This window comes from Carcharodon carcharias, chromosome 12 (genome assembly GCF_017639515.1).
Source record: "Carcharodon carcharias isolate sCarCar2 chromosome 12, sCarCar2.pri, whole genome shotgun sequence".
Classification (NCBI taxonomy): domain Eukaryota; kingdom Metazoa; phylum Chordata; class Chondrichthyes; order Lamniformes; family Lamnidae; genus Carcharodon; species Carcharodon carcharias.
In genome coordinates, this window is record NC_054478.1 from 48,668,194 (window position 1) to 48,681,448 (window position 13,255).

The following is a 13,255-nucleotide window of genomic DNA, read 5'->3' on the forward strand; positions in this document are numbered from 1 at the left end:
AGGGCATGCAAAGGGTGGGGTGATGGGAGGCAGGAGAAGGGAGAGGTAGATTCAGACCAGTGAGGGGAGAGTTAAAATGGGACCAGTAGGCGGTGATGTGGTTTTAGTAGGATCAAAATCCCTTTCAACTGGGAAATTTATGAAACTATAAATTTCAAAAAGATAAGTTGCAGTCAGCAGTACAGGGCTGGGCATCAAGGGGTTAATTCAGACACTTAGTGGAAATGCAGTGACTCATCAAAAGAGTTTGGACGTTGACTGACTGCTTTCAGGGAACAATGGTACCAGGTAAATGCCATTACCTACCATCAACTAATGCAACCAAGAAGCCTGATTACCCAATACAATGCCACAAAGGACATATCATCAATACAATACTCAAGGAATTGTTCAACCACCACAGACAACAGTTCTCGAACAGGGTCACTCAAACCCTCATTAACTTTGGAGCCAGGTGCTGTTACCGTACCACCTCAAACAGCAGAAGTGCTCATACAATGAGAACTGATCATATTTGCATACATCTTCCATGGAAAATATGTATTATTTCAACCAGCAGGAGCTGATGACATTTGTCTGGACTTTGCATGGAATCAACTAACGGACATTGGAACAACAGGAAATATGTTTTGACATGCCTGAGTTGAATTATTATAAAAGCAGGGCAGATCTGGGCTGTAGTCAAGAAGGAGGGTCAGGAAGGGTCAACCTGGCTTGTGAACCTACAGTTCTCACTGGAAGGACCAACCATGTTAGGGATTGTAAGTGTTTTCAGCCATATCGTGGTGATGCTGGCCTGAAGGTTTTGGGCTGCAGTCGGAAGAAGGGTCAAGTTTGGTCACCTTGACTCAGGCCTACAGTCAACACCGGACAGACCAGCTGTGTTGGGGATTGTAAGTTTCAGCCAAATCGTAGTGATATTGGTCTGAGGGTTTTTTTGAAGGTTTGGAGTGAAAACGTGGTGCTTTTTTTTTTGCTGTGCCTTGTAACTTGTTTCAGCCAAATTTTGGTGATATTGGTCTGAGGGTTTTTTTTTGTTAAGTTTTCAGGGCAGGATGTGGTGTTTTGCCTGTGTTTTTGTAAGTTTTAACAGAGTCGTGGTGACTGTGTAGGGTACTGGGAATAGGTTGTTTTACATTATGGGTTTTGTACTGTGGGGTAATGGGTGATTCAATAAAGCAACTATGAATTATCAGAAGAAACTTGTCTTATTGGTCATTCTGTACAAGCCATATACTTGTGAATTTGGTGTCATGAACTTGAGTATGGGGAGGGTCTCTGAGGGAAAAGAGGAACCCCTACGGAACATGGGAAACAAGTATAATTGGGCCTTTTGGGAGATGGGTTTATTGAGACATAAGGGAAGGCACAATGGGAGTGCCTGTGAGGAAAGGGAGACAAAGGGTGGATTGGGATGTGTAACAGTCGGATGTAATGTGACCTGTTAGAGGTAAGATGGATTGAGACCACTGAAATCAGTGCAGAGTGAATTGAGCTTGCGAGAAGAGAGAGAACAGGACCACTGGATGGTAGCAATATTGCCCCGAAGGTGCCCACATGACTGGCCACACAGCAATCTGAAATGTACTGTGCATTGAAATAAACAGGACACTCTCAACTTTGTGGAAGTTAAAATGTAGTTTGTCCATGGACAAGAAAGTAATGCTCAGTGGGGTTTGTAACCCTCCCAGTACAAGAAAAACTTAGAGGGAGCATTGCTGAGTCGTAATAGGTTTCACCTAAATACCTGGTTTGTTTCAGTTGCCATTTTTGTTGGATTGTTCACCAGTGAAATAGCTTGGGGTGTTTTTCGACATGTGCAGGCTTACAGAATTGCATTATTGCTTTTTATGTTCACTCCAATTGGTTATTTTACACTATATTGGAATTGCCAAGTAAGCAAAATGAGATATTGGTTTCAAAAAGCTTGCAATAAATTAAGTTGCTTAACTTTAAATTCACAGAGCTACATCAAGATGTTTTAGAGGCTTGATCAGCACAAAAACAGAAATAGACAACTGCCATATAAATAAGAATGGTGCATAAATAATCTAATCTATAGTTCGAAGTGATATAAAGTGCTTGAACCTTGTTCTTGCTATTTTTGTCTGTTTAGGCATTGTGGCATAAAGACAATTTCAAGAGAAGCCTTGGAATGTGGAATTATTGCCATAACTGCAGCATACAAAATTTATATTAATTGTGTTTGTTAGTTACCTTGGGGGTAAATTCAAACATTTGCTAATGTGGGACACTTAATAGATTTTTCCAATCAATGTCACCCTCTAGGTATCAAAGTTTTAGTAAACCCCTCTGATATCCTTGCTATTTTCTTCCAGAATCTTGCCGATTGCAATACAATGTTTCTTTTTAATTATGTTTGTTATGGTAGATCGCCTGTGATACTCCTTGTGGTGAGTTAAAGTTTTTATCAGAACAAGAATGTGCCAAATATCAGCATCATGAGCAGCCCTTTGTTGGAGAGTGGCCGAGTTATAATATTAGTGATAGAGTTGATCTGCAGACACCTCTTGGATGGAAGCATGAAGTTTATTTACAAATACTCAGCAGCAACTACATATGTGCTTTCAACTCCATCGCTACACTGACTGCCGAAGTAGCTCGTGCTACTCTCTTATTGGTTACTACAGATCATGTGATCTTCCTTAACAAGTATTGTTCTTAAAGGTACATTACATACTAAATAAAACCATAATTACTACATTCCTCCCCCTTTAACTCGGCTATACATATACTTACAAGTACATATTTTTCAAGGTAACATAATATTTACACTGGGTAAGGAATTCACAAATTCAGTCTTTCAGGTGATTTCCTGGTATGTGTAGAACATCACAGCTCCACAACTTCAGATTCTTTGTCAAGTACCTCCTTTTCCGGAATTGCCTGAACATCAGGTGCTTCGGTGGGCACTTGCAGTTCTGTATCCTCAACTCTTACAGGAGCATCAGACATGTCAGTCCTGGGTTGAGTATCCTCAACAGGGAATGCAGACTCGGTTATGATCACTGGTAGAACCATATCTTGATGATTTGTCTCTCTCTTTCTTAAATGGTCCACATGTTTATGGATGATCTGGCCTTCCACCTCCATGTGGTAAGATAGAGGTCCAGTCACCGCACTTATTTCACCCGGTAACCACTTTGGTCCTTCCCCAGAATTTTTCACGTATACTGGCTCCCCACAGTAAAATTCCTCTGGCGACTATGCCAGTTGTGTCTAGTGTTCTGGCTTCCCTGACTCCTTTCCACCTTCCCCTCTAAATTCAGCATTATTATGTTCAATCTCATTCTGGCATTTCAACAATAACTCTGCAGGTGTGACACCTATTGTTGTGTGAGGGGTAGTCCTGTAATCAAAAAGAAAGCATGCTAGCTTGGTTGCCAAGGAATTATCAATTAGCTTTTTCATGCCTGCCTTGAATGTTGAACTGCCCTTTCAGCCAGCCTGTTTGAGGAACTGTGGTAAACTCAACACTCGTAATGCCGTGCCATTGTTGGAAACGACTACTTCTGGTAGTCCATGAATGGCAAAACTCTGATGTAGTTTCTTAATTGTAGCAGCCAATATTGGTGACTTCACCTCATGTACGTCCAACCATTTTGAATGGGCATCACCAATGAACAGAACCATTGTCCCCAGGAAAGGTCCAACGTAGTCAATGTGTGACCGCAGCTGAGGTCTAACCTGGCCATGCCCATGGGTGTAACAGAGCAGTCACTGGCAACTTTTGCAGTTGCTGACATTGCACACAGTGCTTTACTAAACTCCCTATTTCGCTATCCATTTCAGGTCACCATAGATAGCTAAGTGACATGGTCTTCATTCAGGAAATTCCTGGATGGGCACTGTGTAGTTCAATTAAAAGTGGCTCCCCACCCTTTGGAGGAGCTATCACTCATGCTCCCCACATTAACGTGCTATCCTGGCTGATTATTTCATGTCTCCTGTTGAAATACGGTCTCATTTCGTCAGATACGGGCTCCTGTGACCAACCACATAGCACTTGTTCTCATACTTGAGATAGGACTGGGTCCTGACTTGTCCAGCCGTTGATCTGTCGAGCACATACTGGTGAGGAATCTAAGAAATTTAACAAGAAAATAAATTCCTAAGGAACTGAGACGTGCTCATCATTTTCTTGTAAAGGCAAATGACTAAGGGCATTGGCGTTTGTGATTTGATTGCCAGGCCTATGTATGTAAGTATATTCGTATGCTGCCAGAATTAAAGCCCATCGTTGTATTCTTGCTAAACAAATGGTTTGCGGTCTGAAACGATTGTAAAATTACGGCCATGTACATACTGGTGAAATTCCTTGACACCAAAGACGATGGACAGGCCTGTTTTTCCTATCTGCAAGTATCCCTTTTCTGCTGTGGTGAGCGTTCTTGAGACGTAACCTATTGGCTATTCCGTGCTATCATCCAACTGACAAGAGTGCACTTCTCCCACTCCGGGGGGAGATGCGATACATGTCAGCACCAATTCTTTCATCTGGTCATAATGCACTAATGGGTTGGACGAGTGCAACAGTTGTTTCACCTTTATGAAAGCTTCTTTCTGGGGTGCCTCCCAAGACCAACGTTGGTTCTTTTTGAGTAGAGAATGCCCCGGGTGGGCGGGGGAAGTTGGGGGTGGGGGCAGCACTGTAGACAAATTGGGTAAGAACCGCCCATAATAGCTGATCATTCCTAGGAATGATTTGAGCTCTGATGCATTCTTTGGTGCAGGTGCCTCTCTTATGGCTCTCACTTGCTCTTCAACCAGGTGGAGGCCCTGTAAATCTACCCGGTGACCCAAATAGGTTACCTTCCTCGCTTGGAACATGCACTTCGCTTTTTTTAAACACACTCCAGCTTGCAAGCAACATTTTAAGACCTCTAAGTTTGCCAAATTCTCTTTTTCAGTGAATCCTGTCACCAATAAATCACCTAAATAGACTACAACCCGGGGCAGTCCCTGCAGTAAGACTTCCACTGTTCTCTGAAAGGCAGCGCAAGTGGAGGAGACACTGAAAGGCAATCGTGTGTATTGGTACCACCCTTTGTAGGTATAAATTATGTCAAATTCCCAGGAAGCATTATCCAACTCTAGGTGTTGATAAGCATGACTCATGTCAACCATCAGTTTGTAGTCTCCACAAATTCGGACGCTTTGGTTGGGTTTAAGGACGGGGACTATGGGTGCTGCCCATCCTGAAAACTGAACAGGTTTTATAATGCCCAGTTTCTCTAAACTGTTCAGTTCAATGTCGCTTTTCTCTCACAGGGCTTATGGTATCGGTCTCGCCTTCATGAAGTGAGGGGTTGCCTCCGGATTCACATAAATCTTGGCCTGGGGGCCCTGGATTTTCTCTAGTTCATCCTTGAAGATGGTGGTGTAATTTCTAAGTAGCTCTCGTAGCCCACTCGCTCTCAACTGGAAAATTTCATACCATTCTAATTTCATCTCGTTTAACCAGTTTTGCCCCAGGAGGCTTTGTTCTTCACCTGCTACCACCATCAAGGGTAGCTTTGCCAATTGGCTTCCATAATGGACAGTTACTCTGCTTATACCTTTTACTTGAATGTCTTCACCCGTATATGTTTTGAGTTTGGCATCTGTTTCTTCTAAATTTAATTGATGTTCACCATCATTCAAATATCCAAAGGTACGTTCCCCAGTTACTGTAGTGGAAGCTCCCGTGTCCACTTCCATTCCAACAGGTTTGCTTTTATTTTCACTGTGACAAAGGTTGGTTCTGTCTTTCCAACTTTCAGATTAAGCAATGAGTAAATGTCTAAACTAGTTGTTTCAGGCTCTTCTACATTGTAAATTTCATTGGGCTAGCAGCAGTCAATTTTTTTTAACTGCCAATCGCTGAAGGACTGATTGTTTTTACCTCTATTAAAATTATTCTTTGATTTCGCTGTCAAGTTATTTTTCTTCATTCTTCGGCTAGTAGGGGCTGTTTGTCGCTTCTCGGCGAAGTCTTGTTTTTTTGCACCTCTTTTGGCTGAGGTTTCCTTCCCGATGTGGAGGTCAGTGCCATTTTACCTACCCTGTATTGCTTTTAAATCTCTTACTGCACCTTCCATGGCCAGTGCTATCTCTAGCGCCTTCTTGAAATCCAAATACAATTAGGACAATAATCTTTTCTGAATAGTGTCCTCTTTCACACCATACACTAAACAGCTCTGGGCATGTTGTTCAGAGTCATACCAAACTCACAATGTTCCGCAGCTGCTTCAAATTTGGCACATAGTATGCAACTGTCTCCCCTGGGACTCTATTTTACAAATTAAACCTAAACCTCTGCATCGTGACTGAGGGCTTTAGTTGAAAGGGACCCTTCACAAGGTGCACCAACTCATCAAAATTCTTTGAATATGGGGCTGTAGGTGCCGTCAAACTTCGAATCAAGCTGTAGGTTTTTCTCACACAAGTACTCAAGAGGATCACTCGCCTCTTCACTTCCCCTGTAATCTCATTTGCTTGAAAAAAGAACATAAAGTGTTCTATGTATTGAGACCAATCATCTGTGGGTGGTTCAAAAGGATCAATTCTCCCAACTTGTGGCATTTTGAGAGGGGATAGCTTCTTCAATTCTAACGGAGCTTGCTTTTAACAATCACTGGGTGAAGTACAGTGCCAATTTCTTTTTAACTTTATTTCTTTTGTTCAGCCCTGTGTTATCCTCATCACCTGTTTGTTGTAGAGTGGCTGAGTTGTGCCATTAACGAAAGAGTTGATCTGCAGACACTTCTTGGGTGGAAACTTTAAGTTTATTTACAATATACTCAGCAGCAACTACATGTGTGCTTTCAACTCCAATTCCATCTCTATACTGACTGCTGAGGTAGCCTGTGCTACTCTCCTATTGGTTATCACAGATCATGTGATTTTCCTTAATAAGTATTATTCTTAAAAATACATTACACACTAAATAAAACCATAATTACTACATCCTTGAATATGGGCGGGGAACATATGGGAGGGTTAAGTGTTGTGAGATTTTAATGTAATGGAGAGGGAGGATGAGGGTTGAGAAGATTGGGACTTGAAACAACCCTTGGCACCTTTCAATTAACCAAGCCTAACATCTCTCCCTAACAGCATTCACCTGTTATTTTTATCCAGATCTCCTGCAGCTTCACTTTTTCTCTCCAATATTATGTTATGGATAGAAGGGGGTTGGGGGCGGGGGGGGATTAATTTAAACAACACTAATTTCTCCTCTCACACCACCTGTCCATAAACAGAAAGGCAGTTTGATTTGTTTACCCCTTTATGAGTGGTGACATATTTCCCAAACCCTTGCTTTGGTGTGATCCAATTTCTATTAATAATTCTACAGCAAATCCTGACAGGATGAACTCAGAGCGTTAAGTTTATTTGCATACACTCAAAAGGCAGGAGGAGGCTCGCAATGTAGCCACTTGTGCGTTCATACAGTAAGGGAGAGATGAAGAGAAAAAAAAGATTTACAGAGAAAAGAATTATTGCTTCACATGGGGCCAGAGTCCAGAATCAAAGTCCAATGAGGAATTCCTTCACGGGGGTTGACAAGCTCAAAACCCATGCTGTATAGTTTACTTTGCCAGCAGAGTTGACTTCACACAATGAGACAGGCCTGCGGAGATGAATCAGTCTTGTAGGCGGTGGTACAGAAGTTCCAACAGAAACAGGTATTCAAGTTGGGCAGAGTTCCTTTTCTGTGCTGCTGTTAGTCAGATGAAAAAATGGCAGACTGAGTTTGCAGTATAGCAAGGCAATATAACTGATTCCACCAGCTAGATGTTCATGTCACATGACTCCTACCTCTCCACATTGTCTTTGACAAGGGATATGTATCCCTCATTTGGGTCCTGTGATAGCTAATTGTCTCAACCATTAAGAATTGAAAGAAAGGCTGCAGTGTCCTTTATCCTACCAGATGATAGACTCCAGTTGGTCAGCCTGGCTTATAAAATGCAGATGGCCTTTGTATAGTTTTCTTTGAATTTGGTCTTTGCAGCCCACAATATGTCGTTAGTGGTTCTTCAGAGATAACGAGGTGTAAGTTTCCTTGAAACTACCAGATACCCCTTTTGTACCTTTAATGGTTTTTGTCTAGTTTTCAAAATTTTATAAATAGTCATGAGGATATCTATATCTATTTCATGAAAAATATACAGGGTGAAGTCTTAACCCCCTCACAATTTTCTTAGCCACATTTTTGAGCTGTTGGTAAATTGATTCAATTACATTGTATGAAAGTCTCAGGTTTATTTTTCTCTCTATGGTCAATTAATTGAAATCAATCAAGGTGACAATAGGAACTCTCTGAACTTTAGCAAGGAGAAAATCAATCACACTTGCGTTCCGTTTCTGACCACTGCAGCAATCCAAGATGCAAAGTACAAGTACAATATCATGTTGTGTTTGATTATATCTCTTTCCACACTTAAATGGCCTGTTGTTAATCATTGTCAAGGTTGACAAGAAAAATAGCCACTATTGTGAAGTATTGGAGATGAACAAACATCCGTAGGGCGATGGCCCATTATGAACCAATGCCTTCTGCAGAGAAAGGGAATGCATTGGGAAAAATAAACATTTGTTCATTATTTTTCTGTTAAGTAACATTTATGATCTGGAATTTTATTACATGATGAGTATTGTAAACTATATAATTTAAATTGGCAGTCCCTTAATGGTTGAGCGTTCACAAGATAACTAACTTAGATACAGCTATTTATTATATAAAGACTTTACCCTTGTTCACCACACCAGATCTGTAAAATGGAGCTGTGCAACAGTATTTTCTTCTTTATATTTTTCACAGGGTTGTCTGTTGCAGAACTAAAATTACCATCTGATTTTATGGTAATTGCTGGTCCGTTAACAAATGTCCTGGTGAAAACATTAGCAGAGGATGAAGATAAAGAACAGAAGATCAATTTTCCTCTAGAAGAAAAGATTCAGTACTTTTGCCAGGACCCTCTTCCAAAGCATCTAAAAGATCATCTTTCTATTTTACATAGGAAAGGAGTTTCCCATTACAAAGTAATCCTTCCTTGGACTAGTATTCTGCCTGAGGGTACACCTGAGAAGGTAGATCATAACCAAATAAAATGCTATTCAAATCTCCTAAATGAAATAATAATTGCAAATCTCAAGCCTTTGCTGGTTCTACATGATAATGACATCCCCCAAGGACTGATTGCAAAGTACGGTGACTGGGAGAATGAGGCACTTGTTGATTCATTTGTCAACTATGCACGGTTTGCTTTTATAGTCTTTGGAGAAAAAGTTGAAACCTGGATAACATTTGATGATCCTTTAGAGATAATAAAATCTGAACATAAGCTACAGCACAATGGATCTTCTTCAATCAAGAACATAATCCATGCCCATGAAAAGGCTTACCAAATTTATCACAGTGAGGTGCAATACAAAGGTAAGGTTTTCTAAAGTAAGTACTGGAAAAATAATATTCTTCTGCTTTCTGCATGAAATAGATAATGCATAGAATGAAAGTTTTCAATTAATCATTTTGCTAGCTTGGAAATACTGAATTTCATCCAGGAGAAAAGATTCTACTTAATTAGCCCTACGTCCATCAACATAGACATCCACCATCTACCCCAAACAGTGCACCTTAGCTGCAGTGTGTACTATCCACAGGATGCACTTTGTAATCTGCCAAAACTTCTTTGTTCATACCTCTCAAACCTGTTACCTCCATCACCAAGGTGGACAAGGATAACAGGTGCATGAAAAAAACCATCACCTTTAAAGTTCACCTCAAATACCCTGACTTGGGCATATATGAGCATCTGAACATACGAAATAGGGGCAGAGGTAGGCCATTCAGCCTTTCGAGCCCGATCTGCCATTCAATAAGATTGTGACTGATCTGTTTGTGTTTCGAGTTCTACATTTCCATGTACCCAATAACCTTTGATTCCCTTGCTTAACAAGAATCTATCTGCCCCTGCCTTAAAAATATTTAGTGACCCCGCTTCCACTGCCTTCTGAGGCACAGAGGTCTAAAGTTGCACTACCCTCTGACAGAGAAAAATTCTCCTCATCTCTGTCCTATAAAGGTGATGCCTAATTTTAAAACAGTGCCCCCTAGTTCTGGACTCATGCACAAGAGGAAACATTCTTTCCACATCCACCTTGTCAAGACCATTCAGGATTTAATATATAATTTATTGTTACTGAGTCAAAATCCTAGAATTCCAGACCTAACAGTATGGTGGTAGCACTTTCACCACACAGACTGCAGCAATTAAAGGAACCCCCAGCACATTCTATGGGGATCTAGCAATGGGTAATAAATGCTGGTCTTAACAGGAAGGATCCTAAGAATGAACATATTAAAAAAAGCTGGCATCTTCTTTTTATCTGAAACAATTCTAAAGTGTTTTAAACATTTTGGGTGCCTCAGGAATCAGTACATGACACCCACTGCTGTTTCACATTTACATCAACCACTTGGACTTAGAAAAACAGTGTAAATTGGTATAAAGTTAGGCAAGGCAATTAAGGCTGAGAAGGCAGATCAAAGTGCAAACTGTGTTGAACAAAGTATGTAAGTGAGAAAAGTGCTTCCAGATGAAGCTTTATATAGACAAGTGTGAGAAAAATAGATGATGTATGAATTTCTGAGCAGTGTCAGGCTAAGGATATATTAAAAGAAATCTAAGACAGCAGTGCACAAAATAGTCCTTAGGTGGAATCCATTGCATGAACTCTTTCACCTGGCTTCCAAGTTGCCTTCTTTCCCTTTCACACGTAATAGGAATATCGAGAGATCACCACCATCATCATCCCTGTCCCACCAGTAGGACAGACCCAGAAGAGCACAGTGGTATACAGTCAGGAGGGAGTCGCCCTGGGAGTCCTCAACTTCGACTCCGGACCCCATGAAGTCTCATGGCATCAGGTCAAACGTGGGCAAGGAAATTTCCTGCTGATTACCACGTACTGCCCTCCCTCAGCAGATGAATCAGTGCTCCTCCATATTGAACACCACTTGGAGGAAGCACTGAGGATGGCAAGGGTGCAGAATGTACTCTGGGTGGGGGACTTCAATGTCATCACCAAGAGTGGCTCAGAAGCACCACTACTGACCGCACTGGCTGAGTCCTAAAGGTCATAGTTGCCAGACTGGGTCTGCAGCAAGTGCTGAGGGAACCAACAAAAGGGAAAAACATACTTGACCTCATCCCCACCAACCTGCCTACCGCTGATGCATCTATGCATGACAGTATCGGTAGGAGTGACCACTGCACAGTCGTTGTGGAGACAAAGTCCCACCTTCACACTAAGGATACCCTCCATTGTGTTGTGTGGTACTACCAATGTGCTAAATGGGATAGATTTCAAACAGATCTAACGACTCAAGACTGGGCATCCATTCATGGCTAGTGTGGGCCATTAGCAGCAGCAGAATTGAACTCGAATACAATCTGTAACCTCATGGCCCGGCACATTCCCCACTCCACCATTACCACCAAGCCAGGGGATTAACCCTGGTTCAATGAAGAGGGCAGGAGGACATGTCAAGAGCAGCACCAGGCATACCTAAAAATGAGGTGTCAACCTGTTGAAGCTAAACACAAAACCACTTGCATCCCAAATGGCATAAGCGGCAAGTGATAGAGCTAAGCGATCCCACAACCAACAAATCAGATCTGTGCTCTGCTGTCCTGCCACATCCAGCCGTGAATGGTGGTGGACAATTAAACAACTCAGGAGGAGGAGGCTTCACAAATATCCCCATCGTCAATGATGGGGGAGCACAGCGTATCAGTCAAAAGATAAGGCTGAAGCATTTACTACAGTCTTCAACCAGAAGTGCCAAATGGATGACCCATCTCGGCCTCCTCTGGAAGTGCCCAGCATCGCAGGAGGCAGTCTTCAGCCAGTTTGATTCACTCCATGTGATATCAAGAAACGGCTTTATGCACTGGACATTGCAAAGGCTATGGGCCCTGACAATATTCCAACAATAGTACTAAAGGCTTGTGCTTCAGAACTTGCCACGCACCTAACCAAGCTGTTGCAGTACAGCTACAACACTGGCATTTACCCAGCCTATATGGAAAATGCCCAGCTATGTCTTGTACACAAAAAGACCATAAGACCATAAATAGACCACATGGTGTAGCAGCAGAAGTAGGCAATTCGGCCCATCGAATCTGCTCTGCTATTCAATGATATCATGGCCGATCTGATAATCCTAAACTCCACTTCCCTGCCTTTTCCCCATAACCATTGATCCCATTACTGATTAAAAATATCTCTCTCTCAGCCTTGAATATACTTAACGACCCAAACTCTGCAGCCCTCTGTGGTAGGGAATACCATAGCTTCACCACCCTCTGAGAGAAGAAATTCTCCTCAACTCTGGCTTAAACAGGCGACCCCTTACCCTGAGACTATGCTCTCTGGTCCTAGACTCTCCCACCATGGGAAACAACCTCTACTAATGATGAAAAGCAGGACAAATCCAACCCGACCAATTACTGCCCAATCAGTCTACTCTCGATCATCAGAAAAGTAATGGAAGGAATGGATAGCAACAGTGCTATCAAGCGGCACTCCCTTAGCAATAGCCTGCTCACTGACGCTCAGTTTATGTTCCCCAGGGCTGCTCAGCTCCTAACTTCACTACAGCTGTGGTTCAAACATGAATAAAAGAGCTGAACTCCCAAGGTGAGGTGAGAGTGACTGCCCTTGACATCAAGGCCGCATTTGACCAAATGTGGCACCAAGGAGCCCTAGCAAAAGTGGAGTCAATGGGAATCAGGGGGAAAACTCTCCACTGGTTGGAGTCATGCCAAGCATAAAGGGAGATGGTTGCTCTTATTGGACCTCAGTCGTCTCAGCTCCAGGACATCACTGCAGGAGCTCCTCAGGGTAGTGTCCTCAGCCCAGCTTCATCAATGATCTTCCTTCCATCATAAGGTCAGAAGTGAGGATGTTCACTGATGATTGCACAATGGTCAGCACAATTCATGACTCCTCAGATACTTAAACAGTCCATGTCCAAATGCAACAAGACCTGGACAATATCCAGGATTGGGCTGACAAGTGGCAAGTAACATTCATGCCACACAAGTGCCAGGCAATGACCATCTCCAACAGGAGAGAATCTAACCATCACTCCTTAACATTCAATGGCATTACCGTCACTGAATCCCCAACTATCAACATCCTGGGGATTACCATTGACCAGAAACTGAACTGGAATAGC

General features: G+C 42.2%; 1 protein-coding gene across 1 annotated transcript in view; it reads left to right on the forward strand.

The window, feature by feature from the left end:
- Positions 1 to 278: 278 nt before the first annotated feature.
- The window catches only part of LOC121284671 (lactase-phlorizin hydrolase-like), a 78,865-nt gene continuing 65,888 nt past the window's right edge, over positions 279 to 13,255 (forward strand). The window contains exons 1-2 of the mRNA XM_041200230.1: positions 279 to 288; positions 8,831 to 9,445. Of these exons, the coding sequence (XP_041056164.1) occupies positions 279 to 288; positions 8,831 to 9,445 (625 nt within the window). The remainder of the gene's footprint in view (positions 289 to 8,830; positions 9,446 to 13,255) is intronic.